Raw genomic sequence first — 19,686 nt, forward strand, 5'->3', positions numbered from 1 at the left:
GTTGGCTAACGATGCTTTCGGGAAACGCACCCCTGATCAATATCCCAGGAGTTTAACTGACTTGATGCTATTCTCTGATTAAAAAGTGTTCCCTTTATTTTTTTGAGCAGTGTAGTATAATTTATTGTATAAATTGAGTTTTTATACAAAATCATTTATTTTAAATTTGAGGATTGCAGACCCTTACATAAGGATAATCATATTTGGTGGTCCATAACATCTAAAAACACAGCATTACATAATCAGAACACTGGGAAAATACTGAACAAAAAGGTTCTTATTAAATCAATAATTTAATGCAAACTGTGTGTGTGCCGAGGTGTTACGATATTGCACTGTTAATAAACAGAATGACACGCTGCTAAATCAGTCCTTCACCTAATTGATGCATTAATAAAACACTTTTTATATAATTAAACAGCTTTATTACATGAGAAAAGTGGAAAAAACTTTATTGCAAAATCAACAAAACAACATCAATTTTAACAAACAAAAAAAAAAGCGCACAATTTCTCAAAAGGAAAATAAAACTGTACAAAATGACATTGTGATAGAAACAGGATTCACATTATCGCCTTTTCTGGAAAATATTTCCCCTTCCTCCTGGTCCTCCTCGACCTCGGCCCCTTGCTGCGACTGCAAGGGGAAAATAAACAGTTTAGTGGTTTCATCTTATGCTTTTGCCATGAAAAAAGAAAAAAAAAGCCTTAACTTGTTCAGAAACTTAAATGACAAAAAGTGCTCAGTGCATCTTCTCCATTGTATTTTGTGAATATTTAAAAAAAATTTATATTTATTTTAAATTTAGTAGCTAAAGTGCACTTGACATTGGAACGACTGAATAATACAACTGCAGTTACTGTAATAAAGTCAACGATACCATAAAAAGGATGTTTGATGACGAACCTTGTGCTTTGAGAATAGCAGCTTTGCCTCTTCCGGCTCCTGCCCCTTGGTTTTTGTTTTTCATGCTCTTCAACATAGGGGCGTTTTTCAACATGTCGGGCAGAATGAGAAAGCGTATTTTGCTGCCGCGGATGTACACCTGCTCCAGCTGGGACACTCTGCCGTCTCGATAGGTCACTGTAATGTTGGACATCTGATTCACACAACATAAGTGCAGTTAGTTGCATTATTCACATACGACTCATTGCAAAATACAAGTTTAGGGAAAATGTTTGGGTAACAGAAGAACAACGTATCAAGTATGAATTCTGATTTTTGTGGGTTCAACACATTTTTAGCAGTACCTGGCAGTTCATGTTATCCTCTGCTTCAATCAGTTTGCCCCTGTACACCTCACCAGTGTTTGTCTCGCAGGTCACGATGTGACCCTCTGCTTCATGCAGGACTTTGATGGGAACACCAATAGACATGTTTTAATCTGGGGGGCAAAAGACAAGTTAATTAACAGCTAATTAAGTTAAGATTATTTTCGAATCAGACACGACTAAAGTAATAACTAGTGGATAGCAGTACAGTGAGTGTGTCAGTTAAAAAGAGCCGACTCATTAGAACGATTCGTTCGGCAATCGGACTACACTTGTCACCACGCACGCGTTATAGCTGCGATTCACTAAAAAGATCCGGCTCATCAGAATCATTCGTTTGGAAATCGTGTTCTGTGCGTATTGGAGGACACAACCCACGCTCGAAAATAAACGTCATGAAAATCATTCAGTTCTGGTATTAACTATAGTTAGCTTATACTGACTTCAGTACCTAACTAACACATTCACAATAAATATCTAGAATGATCTCAAACGAGTCGAATGCATAAACCAAGCAAACAATGAACGTATAAAATGGACGCTGCTACGCTACAGATTCGAACAGATAAAATAGGACTGTATATTTTAGTGAAAGACCAAACAACAGACTACAAGTAGGCTAGTAAGTTTTTGCCATCAAGCATTACAATACCTTGAGTCGACGGCTTCGTAGAAATCCACGGTATTGAACAACGTGAGTATTTGCGGCGTTTTCCCGCTCCCACAATGCAGCTGAAATCAGAAACCCCGCCTTTTCCTGAAACCCTGTTGCATTTTGGGAATTGAAGTCCTATTACAATGGACAATTCAGGTCAGTGTGAACAAGCAGAAGACAGAAGAGGGCGGTATTGAATTGTGGATACGACTAAAACATTGTCATTCAATTTAATCTTTCAATTCAATGTCACAGGTAGCAATTATTATAATAAACTGTTTAAAAAATCTGTATGTGACAAATTCAATAGGTGTCTCTTTGATGTTTTCATTCTTCAGCACTTATTTCTGCTTGTTGGTTATTAATTAATTATTATTTAATACAAATTAATATTATTAATTACTTAATTAATAATTGATTTAATTGATTAATTATAAGAGAGAGAGAGAGAGAGAGAGAGAGAGAGAGATTGTCCATGAAATCCATCTTTGACAGGTCTTATAAATTATTCTAAAACCGTGTGTGTGTGTGTGTGTGTGTGTGTGTGTGTGTGTGTGTGTGTGTGTGTGTGTGTGTGTGTGTGTGTGTGTGTGTGTGATACAGTAGCCTATATGGCACATATAAAACAATAATGGTCAGAAGAATTATTAAACATTGGAAAATGCTCGGAGAAGTCATTTGTCTGGTTTTGGCATTATCAAGATTCATTGCTCTACTCTCAGGAATTGTGCGAGGCAGCATTATACAGTCTAAATTTGTTCTGTCATCCAGGTGCTTGATAGACTGATTCTGTGTCTATTCTTAGCAGTAGTCTCTTCCTCTTTGTCTGTGGACCATGTTATGTTCAAAATTGGCTGAATTGAGGCAAGACAGGAAGTAAACCATTATGTCTGCCAATTCTCTTTATTAATTGAATGTTCCTGTTTTACAGAAATAAAGGGAAGTGGTACAAACTAATAAAGGTCTGAAATAGTGTTTGTCAAAGCGCAGAACGTTAAACATTTGGTTTATTTAAGTTTGCCGCATAGCCATTTATTAACCTATTCTTTTATTTTGTATCAGATGCTATCTAAGGAATTTTATCATTGGTAAGAAGGAAAATGAAAAATACAATTCTTTAACAACATTAACAGGAAAATGTAAGCGTTTATTAAAAAAAGTCAACAAAGGCAGTTTCTGTGACCTGAAACGAACCCCATGGGCTTGAACCTGACATTCTGAAGAATTTCACCTGCATCGAATCCACAAAAGAGAAAGAAAAAAACTCAATTCAACCAATTACAAAACAGTGCCAGTGGAATAGGTGGGGGCATATGTCTGTTGATTACACAGTAACTCTCTGCAATGTCTTCAAACCTCATTTTACCAGCAGAATGAACCTGCCAGCTGCTGCTGATCTATGTGACATGCTGACAGTCTGTTAGCTTCACTCCGATCTGATTTACACCACAAGCATTCATGATGGAATAAGATAAATTTCTGCGTAAGCCTGGAGATCCGTTTTTGTAAAGGACATCTGTCTCATTAAAAAATAGTGCTGTCAAAACAAAATCAAACCATGCCACTGCTGCGCTGACTGGCATTTCTCAGCTAGAATCAACAAACCAGTAGATTTGAAGTGATATTCTCTGACAAAGTGTAGTAATATAATTAAAATAACATAAATAATAAAACAATGCACACAGCTTCAATAAGCTCATTATTATTATTTTTTTTTAAATATGCATGAACTGTATGTATTTTTATTTTAATTAAATTACATTTTTAATATTTACTCAACAAATATTAATGCAATTATATATATATATATATATATATATATATATATATATATATATAAAATTACATTAATATTTGTTGAGTAAATATTAAAAATGTAATTTAATACATATGATCCCTATGTATTAAACATATATATGTAAGGGGATAGAATAGACAGTTTGTGCAATATAAAAATCATTATGTATATGGAAAAGTCCCCATAAAACATGAAAACACTACGTGTGTGTGTGTGTGTGTGTGTGTAAATATGAGAACGTCTGCTGATTTACAGCAAATGATAATGTGTTGACTACCCAGGTCTATGATCCTTCAGCGTAGACCAAATATAGAGGCAATATTGATCAAAGTAAATAAAAAATAAAAATCTAGCTTACTTGTTCCATTTTTATGAATGGTCACTCTATACTCACTCCTTCTATAAACGGACCGTTACACACTACTAAACCTAAAAATGTCAGCTCCCATGTGACAAATTCAATACTATGTATCATAGTGCAAGATTTTCCCACTCTAGAGCTTCTTAATGAGGAAAAGTGAAGTGTAATGGTACAGTTTAAGGGATCATCAAATGCCCCTTCATTTGATTTCCACTGCATTAGGCCAGCCGCTGGCGTCAGCAGCCTCTCTGTAAATACAATCATAGCTGGTCTGTGTATAGTCCACGATTGTGCTTGTATGCGTGTGTGTCACAAGAGAGGATTATACACCACTGTCCTACATCTTCTGACAATTTTATGATCCCTAATCATTATGTTGTGTTGAATAACAAATAAATCTATTACAAACGATTGCACATTTAATATAGTATTTGTGAATCATTACAGTTTATACTTGCATTCTTCTTGCAAATTCGATCATTATATAGGAATCAAAGTCCACTTTATTGAGCACCAATAAGTCCACTTGACGTTGCACAGACAGTATATGGCTTAAACTCTTAGCATAATTGATGCCTGCGTGTGATTCTAATTAAGCACATTAGGTTTAATACATTTTCAGTAAAAAAGGTAGAACCCTAAAGTACAACAGATGTCACTGGGGCAATACCCTTTCAAAAGGTACTAAAATGTATAATTTAGGTACTAATATGTACCTTTAAGGTTCCTTATTTACCCTTTAGGGTTAATCAAGGTAGAAAGATGTACCTTTTGGCTTTTGTACTTTTTGTGGGTGCCGCCCCAGTAACAACTTGTACTTTTTTTTTGAGAGAGAGTGTACACCACTATACATAACACTCTATTTGTGCAAATTTGGTTATAGTTTTGTTTTATTTAGTACATTTCCTTAAATATTAACACATGCTTACAATCAGTACAGTATAATTCAGTTTGGTCATGTTTTAACAGGGCTGCACGATTAATCGAAATAAAAAAGGAATCACGATATCGCTTGGTGCGATTATCAAATCGCAAAGGCTGCGATTTAATGACATAAATGTGTGCTGCATGTTTAAGAGTGAAGAGCGTACAAGCTAACAGCTCATGATCTGGTGTTCTCAGTGTCTCACAGGAGAAAAAATACAATAATACAATAGTAAAAAAAAATTTTTTTATTCATTCAAGGATAAATTATTATTATTCTATAGTCCTATTAATATATTAAAATATTTCATATCTCAAAACATTTCTGGACAAATTGTGCAGCCCTACAAACAAGCTTTTTCTTAAAATCACATTTTAAGTCGCATTCACAATTTTGCAAATAGATTTTTTTTTTTTCAGAAATAGTGCAGCCTTATGTTTTAAAGCGCTACAGACGTTCCGGCAGGTATATTGATGGTGCATGTTCTAAGTTTGGACATACTCCTACTAAAAAAGCACAGAAAGATGATAGTTCCGTATGGCGCGGTCACAACAGGTTTAGCTGAATTCCCCAGAATATTGATTTAATCCATTAGGCCTCCCCCACTTTGACCAGGAACAATGCTCTTTTAATAAAGCTCCTAAGAATCGTATAAGCTTTGAAAAAAAAACCCTCTACAATGTCAGCAAACAAGTTCTTTATGAGGTCTGAAAATCTGCAAACACCATCAGGGGTGTTTGGAAGCAAAGAGAAGTAAAAAATTCCTGGAATTTGTACAGTAAGGGTTCCCACTGGAGCTATGCGATCCTCTCATAGCTTTATCTTTCCTGACCCTGGCCTAGATAGTACTGTAAATGAAGTCATCCTCACTAGCACAGCAACTCAGATCAGTGATTGCTTCATGAAGAACGAATGTGTGTCATGACACTTCTGCAAGATCAGATGAGTTGCTTGTCCTTACGGGCAGCAGACATTTGACATGTACATTAGTAATAGCACTGCAGTCTTTTACCGTCATGATTTCTACATGGTCTTTGATGGAGGGAACTTCCTCCCCGGTATGTAATGAAAAAATCTGTGTCGAACTGGCGGGAAAGGAATGTTCCAAAGCTCCATTTAAACTGTATCCTAAGTCTTGGAATTCCGTTTTTGGCCTGATTTTTGTTGCCATTTGCTTTGTGAATTCATCGCAAGAAATCATGCCGGGAATGGGACTGGGATCCAGCACAAAGCCATTGGACATCTTACAAGAACTCTCAATCACACTGACCGCAGCAGAAGAAGTAGCCATACCTCCGTTACTGTTACCAATGGCCAGTCTGCTATCATGCCACAGGAAGTGCTGTCGGATGATCCTTCGGAAGGTGTGCCTGAAGTCACGTATTCGGTAGGCGTATATAAACGGGTTCACTACTGAATTAGCATGTGAAAGCATGATGGCCAGGTACATGACCCAGTCCTGAGGTCGATCACACTGAGGGCAGAACAATGTGAAGCAGTTAATGATGTGCAACGGGAGCCAACAAATAGCGAAAAGGCCCACGATGATAGCCAGCGATTTGGCCGCGTGGACCTCCTTTTGCAGTGTGGACCGGGAGGAGGATCCGTATCCGTGAGTGTGTCCGTGCACTAGCTTCTGCTCCATCTGTCTGAGCTGACGACGGGCAGCCATGAAGATCCATGCGTAGATGGTCAGCATGGCAATTAGCGGAATCAAGACGCAGCCGAAAAAGTTAAAGTAAACCATGTAACCCATGGTGACCACCTTCTCGAACAGGCATTCTGTCATACCTTGAGGGCAGGAGCTGTTGGTGCCCGCGTCAACGCGACTGTTCCAGCCTAGCATGGGGGTCAAGCCGATGACCACTGAAAGAATCCAGCATACTGCAATGATGCCTTTGGCTCTCTGGCTTGTGACAAGGCTGTTGTACCTTAGAAAGACAAAACAAAAACAAATATGAAACAGCAATTTTAGAAGGAAGTATGCTATGAAGCACTGTGGTGATAAGCATGCCAAGTTTGGTCATATATTACAACTCTATCTGCCTCAAACAATATGCTGATGTTTCCTGAAACCCATCCTGAAGTGGGCTGTATTGTTCTGTATTGTTCACTGTCAGGGCTGGAAAAGGGTTATTTTCCCAAATCTACACAAGCATGCACTGCTCCTGGGAAATGTCTATTGTTTAGGTGTTAAGCCCTGGTAATTGCTGCCAAAATGGAAAATACCAGGATATGTGTTAATAAGAAGCATATATTTCACCTGTATTGTGCCTAGTCTTAAAATAATACTTGGAGGCTTTGTTTTTGTACAACTTTGAACGAGGCTGTAAACTTTCAGCGGGGTTAGGAAACAACATTATTTCCAATTATAAAACAAGAAGAATTAAATTGTTCAATTAAATGAGGGGGTTTCGACTGCAAAAGATAATTAAAAACTTTTCACAGAGAGGTGGCATAAATTCAATTCTCTAATTCCCTAAAAAGAGCCAGGTTGCAAGACATTGTTCACGAGGTGGATTATACTGGTTGGTTTTTTGATTCTCTAAAAAGAGCCGACTCAAAGTTCATTTGCTCGCGAGTTGGACTACACTGGTTGGTCGCACTGTTTATTTGTTTTGTTTTGTTTTTCTAAAAAGAACTGGCTAACACATGAGTGATTCGAGTCAGACAACGCTGGTTACGCTGTATGTTTTTGATTCACTAAAAAATCGGCTCATAATAGTCATTCGTTCGAGAGTTGGACTTCACTGGTTGTGCTGTACGTTTCACTCTGTAGATTCAATAGTGGTTTTGCGGGGACTTATTGCAGGGAACTCTGTCAGAGTAGGCTATTTAATCGGTATTGGTTCTGTCCACTTAGGCAGAAGGATGCATGTGAGAAATGGTAATGCAACCAGGCGTCATTTGGTTATGTTATTCTTTAAAAAAAAAATTTTTAAAGTGCCCCTATTGTGCTTTTTTTAATATTACCTTTCAGGCAGTGTGTAATATAGCTGTCTGAGAACGTAAACGGTCAACAAAGTTGTAAAGTCGAAAGTGCACGATGTGTTATAGTTCTGCTAATCAGCTGTGGGTTCACTATTACCAATAAATGTATCACAATAAAATGGTAATTGTTCTTACTACTTTGAGTAAAGATAAAAGATGGAGCAAGATTTGTTTTGCAAACTTTAATGTTACATCAGTAATCCACATTAGTGCTCAGTTATTGATACAGTTAATGATCCAGTTCCCGCATGTGCAATGCAATAAATTAGAAATATACACATCGGTTTATTGATGGACATACACTTGTTAATGCTGATGGTGAGGAATTACAGTTGCAACATCTCAATAATGTATGTCAAAATGAGTAGCGTATCACTGAGCATCCTGCTCAAGTCGTCCTTGCGATGGAGGTTCGGGCTGAATGAGTAGTTCTTCCAATGTTTCATAATCAGACTCGCACTCGGATTGATATGGTAAAATTTATGCCAGCATTACTGTCTTTACAGTGTGTACTATCGCTGAACTTTAGGAAGCCTCTGGTGCTGAAATTCAGCTATGGTAATGGGCATTTAGTTTCCGAGGTAGACCAATCACAACAGACTGGGCCATCTGGCCAATCAGAGCAGAGTAGGCTCACAGAAAGGAGGGATTTAGAGAGACTGATTCATCCGTCGAGTCATTTGAGAATCACTGAAAAATGTGGTGATGTGCAATGTATATTATGAGAAAATGAAAGTGTTTTTTGACCTTTGATGCATGTAAACCTGTTGTAGGAGAACTCCAAAACAAAATTAGAAACCTTTAAAATAGCATAATAGGGGCACTTTAATACCACAACACCCCCTCCCAGCCAGCCCACCGGCCCCAAATATATATAAAAAAATATTCATGGTAACATTAGAATAAATTTTGTTAAGAACATCATTGAGACCCCCACACAGACCCCTGGTTAAAAAACCTGGCTGGTACTAAAATACATAATATGAAGCATATTAGCAATTGTAAAAGCATCAGTTTACAAACAGTTTGGAATACAGCTGTGCAAAATCCACAACCGCTATGCATTTCAAACATCCCGTCGAGCAGACAGCCCTGCTACATGTTTCCTTTGCCAAGGGCAACAGTTGGAAACGGTGGTCAAATGTCAATTGTTCCAAAAATCCTTGGGCTTATATCAGGCCCATCGAGAACAACAGTGGCTGCTTCATTAAACCCAGAGGACTTACAGGGCTCCAGTACTACTGGTACCTCATTCACACGCCCACAGAGACTGGAAGCCGGCAGACCTTATGTAATCAACACTTGCCCAGGCTTTTGCTGTCACTGCTGTTCTCTTACAACGCTTTGTGCGGCTCAATCTACACCATGAGCAGAAATGTGCATCACACCCCGTATGCAGGCAGGTGGTAAAGTCCCACACCTTTCAGCCTCCGAAAAGTGCTGCTGAGAACTGTTGGGCCAGAGGATTTAAGAATAATCATTACGATGTTCAACTGGAGTGCAAAATGTCCCAGGTTTAATACCCAACACAACCCAAACCCAAGTTTATATCATTCTATATTATACAATTAGTAGTAAAAAATAACTTAATAAGTATTTGTGCAATGAATGATACCAAAAATCATGTGGCTTGTGGAGCAGAGGTGTGCTATTATGTTTCTGACGGATCAGACCTATGATTTACACCTGACAGACAATAAAACGGCTGAAAATCCCCCAGGCTTACACTGAAGGAGGAACCTGAGTCATATCTAGACTGGGGTTAGTAAACAAAACAAAATATCTAGCAACCGGGGTTGTGTGCTATTTAGAATTGAATTGAGAATGGCTTTTGAATTACAATTTAATTCCTGAATTTGAACTGAGGTAGCAAACAGCATGCATAATTTCAGTTGGAATTTGAACTTAAAAAAGAGCAAAACTGAATTTTTCTTTGAATGTTTGTAGCTGTTTAAAAGTTTTGAAGCAAGTCTAGATGGATGGATGGATGGATGGATAGATAGATAAACATTTACAATTCAGTAAATTCCACCTTGTGTCATTTTACATCAAATTCCAATTCTCCTTCCTGTGGGGTGTGACTTGTCTGTTGCTCTTTTGTACGTCACTATATTACAACATGGTGCCAGATTGAGTATTGATTATTGATTTGGCTCTACTGAAACAAACTATTCTTGAAACATTTGTCAACAGCGTGAAGCTGCATGACTCCTATTTACTGCAAAAATCATTGCAAGCAGTGAAAGAGTGATTAAAGGGGAAATTACATGTATCTGAGGGAATTACAGTGCATGTTGTGCCCATTATCAAGTCATTATCATGAGAAAGGCAGAGAGTCACTCAGTCTAGCAGCCTTTAACCTCATATCAAAACATTTGCAAAACACACATTAATAAAGATTACATAGGATTACATATCTGCAAACACATAATGTTTTACTGAATATACACATGTAAACACTCACACAAACACACGCACAATGGCTCTCATCATGTCATTCTAAACCTGTATGACAATCTTTCTTCTGTGGTATGCAAAAGAAGATATTTTGAATAGTTATCTTTGTCCAAAACATCTAATATTTTATACCCCAATGACATGAGTAAATGGTGACAGGCTATTCATTTTTGAGTGAACAATATATATTTATTTAGGGTTTGGGTGTAATTTCTGCATCACAAACCAGTTTAAAAATAAGGACTGTATCGCATCCCTATCCAGTGTTATTTTAGTATCACTGAGATACCATTATAGTTTTTATTAATATTTTGAATAGGTTTTATATTATTATACTTTCCAGTTTAATTTAAATTTTAGTTAGTTTTATTAATTTTGTTGTTTTTGTCATTTTTAATATCTTTTGCTTTTTTATATCTTTCCATCAATATCATTTTTAATATATTTTTAATGTTTTTAAATGTCTATAGTTTTTATTATTTTATATTTTAGTTAACATATATATTTTATTACCATTACAATTTTTTTTTATGGTCTTAGTTTCAGTTTTAGTTTTTTTTTTTTTTACTAGAATAACCCTGGCCCATTTGCCATTATTTGGACAAACAAACAGATTGCAATTCCGTTTGGTCTTTAATACAAGTTTTGATCAATTTTACCATAAACAATAACTAATTATAAATGTACTGGTAATGTGAAAGAGGAAACTTTGTCTATGTTCTTGCTATGGGGCGACTATGTAATCTGTTCTTTCAAGCAACCATATGATCAGTAATCTTACTAAAAGTTTGCCTACAACTCAGAAACTGAAAATCACGACACAATCGTTCACTCACCTCAATGGGATCTTGATGGCAATGTACCGATCCACAGCAATGGCCAACAAACTGAAGATGGAGCTCTGCGTGAGGACCAGCACGAAGCAGGCGATGAAGAGGCATCCATGAAAATGACTGCAAAAGCCTATGCTGATGGTGACGGCGAACGGAATGGCCAGGAGTCCCACTGCGATGTCCGCCACGGCCAGTGATACCACGAAGAAGTTGGTGATGTTCTGGAGATTGCTGTTGAGGCAGACGGCCCAGCACACTAGAACGTTCCCTGCCACGGCCAAAACCGCAATCAGCAGCTCAAGAACAATGTACACGAGAGAAGACATGGTACCATCAACCAGTGTGAAAGGACATCCTCAAAGACACACATAGTTGTGCTCCCGATAATTGCTCAGTGGCTCTTGCAATAGGTGTGAGGATAAGCCAGTCCGACCATTGCTCTAACCAAATATCTCTCTTTTTCAAGGTAAAGAGGAGGTAAGATGAATCTAGTATCAGCTGGTAGCAGCACTTTGGGGTTCACTGTGGTAACTGCAGGGTCAAGGTCAACGGAGACACCCCTCCATAAATCTTGATTTACCCGTTCACCAGCCTGTCCCTTAGGTCCAGCTCACTTCAGCCTTTCATTGAAAGTCTTAAAGGAAACAGCTGCTAGATTTCATGAAGCAGAACCGGTAGACCTTCAGTGGGACTTCTTATTCTGTAGAAAGAACAATCACATCGCACAATAAAATATCAACCTCTCTGGGTCACAAAAGCAATCCATCTCTAAACAGGAGGTCTCCATCAAAAGATGACAGACCAATCCAACAATAAGCTTTTATTTTAAGAAAGACTCCACAAATACGAATGAAATATTTGTGCACGCCTGCTATTTATCACAAGACCCGGCCAGCACTTCCTCCATTAGTCTATGGGATGTGTACAGTTGAACTTTGCTATTATTGGCTTAGAATTGTGAACAAGTATTCTTTTGTACCCATTCATGTGATTCTACTTTCATGTTCCATGGACTACATGAAATGCATCAGTTTCTCGATAATTAAAGGGGTGGTATAATGCCTTTTTCACAAGATGTAAAATATGTCTTTGATGTCCCCAGAGTGTGTATGTGAAGTTTTAGCTCATAATACCCCACAGATATTTTTATATAGCATGTTAAAGTTGTCACTTTTTGAGGGTGAGCAAAAACGCACCGTTTTGTGTCTGTTCCTTTAAATGCAAATGAGCTGCTGCTCCCAGCACAGAGGGCGGAGCTTCAAGAACTTGTGTCATTTTACCTCACACAGACATGCTCTGAAAATGTATTTTTTTTTAGCCTTTTATATTCAAACCGGAGTCAATGATGGAGAGACTCAAGAAGACGTGACAACAAGTAGAATGCAACAGGACATTTCTGAATGGTTAGTTGATGAATTTACGTAGCTGATGTGTAGTTATCTTCTAGTCATTGATTAGCATATTCTGTCTTGATAATCTATAAATCGTGTTCAGGGGGCGGGGTTTATGTAAATTTTAGGGTTAGTGATGTCATTAACCCGGGAGGAAGCTTGTGTAGACCAGTACCAGCCGTTTCGTTGTAGTACTTAAAGGAGAACTCCGGTCAATTTTAACATTGAGCTCATTTTTTGGTAAATTTGGAGTGCTGTCAGTACAGAGAACAACGACAAAAATCGGTGTTGCCTACACCGTGTTATCCTCTTTTTAAAATTTGCACCCTGTTGACTTAAATGGGGCAAGTTTTAAACCTGCTTTTAGCCTCTTAACATCCTTGATGTGTCATTATAAGTGCACAGCCAATGTGAGTGATTCCTTCAGAGTGAACACAGGTGAATCTGACTGCAGTAGATGTGAAAGATATGAATAAAAATGAAGTTAATTCGGCCAGCGCTCATACCTGTATTTACATCCTGTTTTCGGTCGAAGTCCACAGTAGTCGACTGTCGAGTTCACGCGCGTGATCATAGGTAACTAAGCAACAGTGGAGAACTCGACAATCGACTACTGTGGACTTTGACCGAAAACAGGAAATAAATACAGGTATGAGCGCTTAATTAACTTCATTTTTATTAATATCTTTCACATCTACTGCAGTCAGATTCACCCGTGTTCACTCTGAAGGAATGTTCAAGGATGTTAAGAGGCTAAAAGCAGGTTTAAAACTTGCCCCATTTAAGTCAACAGGGTGCAAATTTTAAAAAGAGGATAACACGGTGTAGGCAACACCGATTTTTGTCGTTGTTCTCAGTACTGACAGCACTCCAAATTTACAATTTTTTTTTAAAATTGACCGGAGTTCTCCTTTAAAAAGCAATTTCTTAAAAAGCAAATATATCTCTTTGCTTTGAACTTTGAGCGTTGTAACTTTGCAGATGTTGTTTATACTCAAACAGCAACATTACACACTAACTAAAGTCAGAAAAGTGAAATCATAATCAACCACCCCTTTAAATGGTTATTAGCTTTCTTTTATATCATAATCAACCATACATTACTGTTCAAAGGTTTGGGGTCAGTAAGATTTTTTTAAGTGTTTTTGACTCAGGTTGTATTTATGATTAAAAATACAGTAATATTGTGAAATAATATTACAATTTAAAATAACTGCTTTCTATTTTTAATGTATTTTAAAATGTAATTTATTCCTGTGATGGCAAAGCTGAATTTTCAGCATCATTACTCCAGTCTTCAGTGTCACATGATCCTTCAGAAATCATTCATATGCTGATTTGCTGCTCAAGAAACATTTGTGCTGATTTATATTTTTGTGGAAACCCTGATAATGTTTTGTCCTGGATTCTTTAGTGAATAGAAAGTTCAAAAGATCAGCATTTATTTTAAATATATATATATATATATAATCTTCATAGTCACTTTTGATCAATTTAATGCATCCTTGGTGAATAAAAGTATTCAAATGTTTTTTTTGTTTTTTAAATCTTACTGACCCCAAACTTTTGATCAATAGTGTAAGTTTCAGCTCTACGTCTTCATGATTTGATAATACTCAGTCTGAATTGTTCAAATACAGTATGCTTGGCTTTGAAAATACATGCAGAGCATCGAAATATTTCAGTATGTGTGTGTAATTAAATCATTCTGCCAAGCCTTTGACTCTTTTGGATTCTTTATTGTGGTTTTGTGTAGATCTAGAAAGAATTGAGTAATTGCAGCATGCTTTCCAAGGTAGACTTTTTTTTTTTTTTGATTTCTTATCTTCTTTAGCTCCATTCTGTTTGATCAGGCACAAAAATGCTATGATTAAAGTCACAGTCACTGTTTCTGAGATTTGGTGTTGCTGTTTGCTTTTTATAGCGCAGTGTGACTTTGGTATGACTGTTGACTCTCTCAAGTGAAATAATGACTAAATGTTTCCAATGCACAGGGTTGCGTTTTAACAGTTTTAGCAAGCACCGTTCTTCAAAAGCTTCCTGTGTTTTAAGATGAGGTACTTTCCGAAACTTGTTGAACGTTTATGAAGTATCATAGTATTAAGCACATGATGTCTGGACAGAAAAGAATGTACAAGGTCCCCCATGAGTCACGTCATGTTGGGTGTGAGGAAGTTTGGGGACTATGATAAGCGTGTATCTGTCATTAAAAAGCATGCGTAACAGTTATTTCATTGTGGAATAATTTTAGCCTAGTCAAGATGCAAGTATCTAAGTAACCACCAAAAGTCATTTGGATGGGTGGGATGACATCATACAGTATAGTTAGAAACACTTTAAAAATCAAATATAGTAATTTCACAATTACAATGAGGTCATAAAACGTGTACATAGCATGGTACTAGTAAAAGATAAAAGAAAATAGGAAAAGAAAATGCTCTAGTAATAGTAGTTTTTAGTAGCACCACAAAACTTGTCACACTGTGGGAGAGTGCTGTCACTGTCCTTGTCATGAGAACTAAGTAACTTATATTCCCATGGTAAAAAAAAAAAAAATAAGGAAAAGTAAGCCAAGGCGTGAGGTTATCATCAAAATACTGTTTTGTCACTGTGTTGTCAAAAATGATTAATTCATATTATTAAGAAAGAGCGAAATAATACAGGTGTCAGTCTCCGTTTGGATAGACGACTGACAAAGTTATTTAATCGAAATACAAAATCAATACTTTCAGTTATATCCCAAACATTATTAATAAAGAAAAACATTTATAAACTCTTTACATTGTAAAACACTTCCGTTCCGTTACTCACTTTGGCTGTGTACACGAGTGTTCCCACCGCGCACCTGAGTTGTAGGTTTCTCCGCTGGCATCTCACCGCTTCTGAAAGTCCAACCGCAAAACTGCTGAATGTATACCAGGCATGCAAATCAAATCATTCCACACGTTTTCCTCACCCTGACAAAGTACACTTATAGACTACTCTGAACGTCTTTGGTCGAGGAAATGGCAAGTTGAGTTGCAGCTTCCCTCAACGCTCCATGGAGTTGTGGTGTCCACAGACAAGTGCGCGCGCTTTCACAGTGACTGTGAGAAGTACGCGCGCTGTGAGAGAAAGAGACGCACGCCTGATTGGTTTTCGTGGTTACATTAAACATGATGTTTCCTTCACTACAAAACCATTGTGGGTGGTAACTTCTCCATCATACTGTCATTTTCCATAGTTCTGCAGTTATAGCAATACAAGTCAAAAGGCATTAGCCAGCACATAAGTAAACAAATACACAGCAATGATTAAAAATTCTTAATTGAAATTAGTTTTTTTTTATATATATATATGTATTTACTGTAGCATATACACTCAACAATGTATGTATGGATAAACAAATAATTAAAAATATATATATATATTTTTTTTTACAATAGTAGGCTATAAGAATCATTAAAGTGATACAAACAAAGACTTTTTTTAGACTTTTTAAAAAAAAAAAACTTAGTTAGTCTTTTGAGATTATAGTGCACATAATCTTGTTTTAAGAAAATATATTTTTGATCTGACGTTTTATACCGTAGTAAACGACCGCATTTTTACAAACGTTGTTTTATCAGAGAAATTTAGTTCGAATCGTTTAGTTTGTATGCTAATTTGATCGTTAGTAAGCACGCTTTGAAATGTACGCAGCCAGCACAATAGCTGATGTGAACGTGAGGATAAGGAAATGAGGGACCTGTGATGGGTAGCCTACCGTGAGGTTGTGTTGTTTCTCACGTACAGTCGAAACATCCTGCTTCACCTCAGGGCCACATGAAGATAAATGTATGTAATCAGCAAAGCAGAGGCTGAGGTCCACCCACCAAGGACTTCATTAAAGCACGCAGCACACACTGCAATGACATTTCTTAATGTTTTGGATCTAATACATAAGCCAAAGCCTTTTTGTGGCCCTTAATCAAATCACAGCCTCTATGCTCACCATTTACCATAGCCTTGTTTATGCATGCAAAAAAAACATTCGCCACAAATAGACACTTACCTCAGAATGCCAGACACAATCGGTGTGAAAATTAAAGGTTATTTTCGTAGGAAGAGGAAGTTCTTGAGTACAGCTGTTTAAATAGACATTTTCTGCTGGCTCAATTCTTTCTTTCCACAAGACAAGGGTATAGTTTATTTTTTTCCCATTTCTGTTCCTTCCCTGAAGTAGACTACGACTTCCAGGAAAAGGTGTACTTATAAAAGAAGTATATAGAATCTTGATTAGCATCCATCCATTAAACACAGTAAAAAATTATATGACCATTTTTTAGGTCACTTTAATGTAATTTAAGTTGAAATGACTTAAATAGCCAAGTTGATTGTACTTAGAAATTTAAGGCAGTATTGTTTATACAGTGTACAGTTTCAGGGTCATGTGCCCTTGGATTAATTTAAATACTACCAGTTAAAACAGTGAGTGTGTTGTAAAACTCTAATGTCTACACAAAGGTGTCTTTGATTTAACATTTTACATCTAAAGGTTAAACCTACTCAAGCTGGTAATGTACTGAATTTATGTACCATAAAAATAATTGTTAACTGGTGACAGAATGACCCACCAAGGACCAAGATAAGATCAATATATCAATAATGTTTAAATAAACGAGGGACATTTGGTAAGAAAATAGCTTGAGGGGAGTAACAACCAGTGTTATTTTAGTATTATTATACTAATATAATATTTCGAATCGGCTTATTATTTAGTTATTATTGTTTTATTATTTGTATTTATTTCAGCAAGTTCCCAACACAACATTTTTAGGGTTTTCACCTGATATTTATATTTTATTTCATTTCAGTCATATTTCAAATAAAGTATATATATATTTTAAATTAATTTTAGATTACAATAACACTGGTTTCAACAAATATTTCAGTCAATGAGACTTTATTGTCAAATTCCATGCACAAGCCCATTCGCACAAATAATCAACACACACTGAACAAATTTGAAAATATCAAACTGTATTTGTGCTCACAGATCCTGTTCTCACAAAACCTTGCTAACAGGAAACCTTATGTTTTCAAAATCCTCCATGTCATACAGTGCTCTAGGAATCTTAATGGTGAAACAAGGTATTTGTAGTGTCAACAAGGAATACAATCCAGGATTTACACAAATATGAATTATGGCAAGTTTTTAAGGAAAGATATGATCTGATTTTGTTCAAATCAGTGTGTTCATATCAAACTCCATGCGATTAGGTAGCAAAACAGCTTACATCTCACAAGAAGATCCAAACAAAAATAATACTCGTCACTACTGACCTTTTCTAGGAAATTCAATGTCAGTATCAATGACATTTCCACATATAAACAAAATCTATCATTTAAAACACGACAGGGCTCTCTGTAGCGTAAATAGAATAAGTTAGTTTTGCAACAAACATGACTTGCCCTTGACATAAAATTCATTTTGAACTGCTGTCATCATTAGCAGCATAAACCTTGCTGCAACCCACTTGATCCCTTCAAAGAGGTCTCAAATGGGCAAATTAGCCCCGAAACAAACATATTAAAAGAGCAGTGCATTGAAGAGTTAACCTAAAACAAGAAATGTGCTCTTGGCTTTTCCTTTTCCATGTAAGGCTTCAGTTTTGTGTGCAGAGGCTTATCTTTGACAGACGTACAGTATGTAGTGCATGAGCAAACCATGAGCTGACGGTGTGGATGGATTGTAGTTGTCTTATTTCACATTTCATTTCAGTGAATACACATTCAGTCTTTTTTTATTTGTGCTTTAACACCCATAAGACAAACTCAATCTGAATCAGCAAGCTTCCAGAACCCAGCTGGCCTCACGTGTCAAATAAGAATTAGTAGTGCGTAGACAAAAAGGACCGAAATGCTGAAAAATATCCAGTAAAATAGAAAACAAGCAGCCATGCATTTCATTTGTGCTGATATTTAAAAAAAAAAAAAAAAAACAACTTCTTGCAGCATTTTCAGTGATCAGTTGGAATGAATATTGAGGGAAAAATACACTTCTGGCCTAACAGCTTCATTGCAAATTACATATTAGCTTTCATTTAGCGTATGAAAACAGTACAATATTATAACAGCAACACAAATAGGTTGAATGTTAAGGATCCCTGTTTTACTTATTAGGAAAAAAAGGCTAAATAAATCAGGTTTGAGCTTATTCAGGCTAAGGAAAACCTGTTGTGTCGCCACTCTTTGGAATAAATACTGATAATCTAAGACCATTACTGGCATAAAGAGGGCGTCCTTATGATAAAACTAGAAAAAAAGGCATTTTTCAAAGGCATCTCTATTCCGAGATACATATTTTTGTTGATCGATTGGCACAATACACTTAAAATCGTGTTTCCCACTTCCCCTCTTCCAAAGCATTAACGTTCAGAGAAGCTTAGTAGGATCTGGCCTGTTTCTGCAGCCATAGAGGATTCTGGGAAAACACATTGGGAGAGAACTGTAAGTTGTGTGGGAGCTTCCTCCATGCACAGCTAAGGCATCTGGGAAATTTGTAGCATCTTGTAGCATTCCACAGCAAGGAAGGCGAAGCGAGGTAAGCTTAGCTGCCAATACAGTCCAGTTTAAGGAGATTCTCAGGTCTCAAAGTACTTATAGATGGCCGTCACATAGGTCATGACACTCTGCCAGTCGGGTCTCTCTGTGCGCACCATTTCACCAAGGTCCTGTCAGACAGAGAGAGTGAGTCAGATACGGGAAGGCAAGAGCAATTGGTCAGAAAAAAAAAGATGTTTGTGTCAACCTATGTGGTGTTGTGTGCTATGTTACACAAGTATCATGCCACAGCTTGTTGAGCAAACAGCACAGCTAGCAGTCACAGTTTTCACCATTAAAACTAGCAAACAAAGTCATTACTAATCATCTATTTACATAATAAAAGCTTAAAGGGTTAGTTCACCAAAAAAAGAAAATTGTGTCATCATTTACTCACCCTCAAGTTGTTCCAAACCTGTAGTTTCCAGAAGTTTCTTTCT

At 36.9% G+C, this 19,686-nt stretch overlaps 3 protein-coding genes across 5 annotated transcripts in view; all 3 read right to left on the reverse strand.

Annotated features, from left to right (window-relative positions):
- Nucleotides 1–422: 422 nt before the first annotated feature.
- On the reverse strand, nucleotides 423–2,039 carry snrpd3l (small nuclear ribonucleoprotein D3 polypeptide, like). The gene is made up of 4 exons (XM_084136529.1): nucleotides 1,924–2,039; nucleotides 1,251–1,384; nucleotides 907–1,099; nucleotides 423–636 (listed from the first exon to the last, which is right to left on the reverse strand). The coding sequence occupies exons 2-4, from the start codon at nucleotides 1,374–1,376 to the stop codon at nucleotides 569–571; spliced, it is 387 nt and encodes a 128-aa protein (XP_083992655.1). The 5' UTR covers nucleotides 1,377–1,384; nucleotides 1,924–2,039; the 3' UTR covers nucleotides 423–568.
- Nucleotides 2,040–4,947: 2,908 nt separating this feature from the next.
- adora2ab (adenosine A2a receptor b) lies at nucleotides 4,948–15,830 on the reverse strand. Its single transcript, XM_084138300.1, has 3 exons — nucleotides 15,494–15,830; nucleotides 11,295–11,991; nucleotides 4,948–6,941 (listed from the first exon to the last, which is right to left on the reverse strand). The coding sequence occupies exons 2-3, from the start codon at nucleotides 11,615–11,617 to the stop codon at nucleotides 5,930–5,932; spliced, it is 1,335 nt and encodes a 444-aa protein (XP_083994426.1). The 5' UTR covers nucleotides 11,618–11,991; nucleotides 15,494–15,830; the 3' UTR covers nucleotides 4,948–5,929.
- Nucleotides 15,831–17,666: 1,836 nt separating this feature from the next.
- The window catches only part of specc1lb (sperm antigen with calponin homology and coiled-coil domains 1-like b), a 28,796-nt gene continuing 26,776 nt past the window's right edge, over nucleotides 17,667–19,686 (reverse strand). For all 3 annotated transcript variants that reach the window (XM_084136726.1, XM_084136725.1, XM_084136724.1), the window contains exon 16: nucleotides 17,667–19,377. In XM_084136726.1, coding sequence (XP_083992852.1) covers nucleotides 19,288–19,377 — 90 coding nt within the window. In that variant the 3' untranslated portion in view covers nucleotides 17,667–19,287. The remainder of the gene's footprint in view (nucleotides 19,378–19,686) is intronic.

The sequence above is a fragment of the Abramis brama genome, assembly GCF_963993115.1.
Source record: "Abramis brama genome assembly, chromosome: 15".
NCBI lineage: Eukaryota > Metazoa > Chordata > Actinopteri > Cypriniformes > Leuciscidae > Abramis > Abramis brama.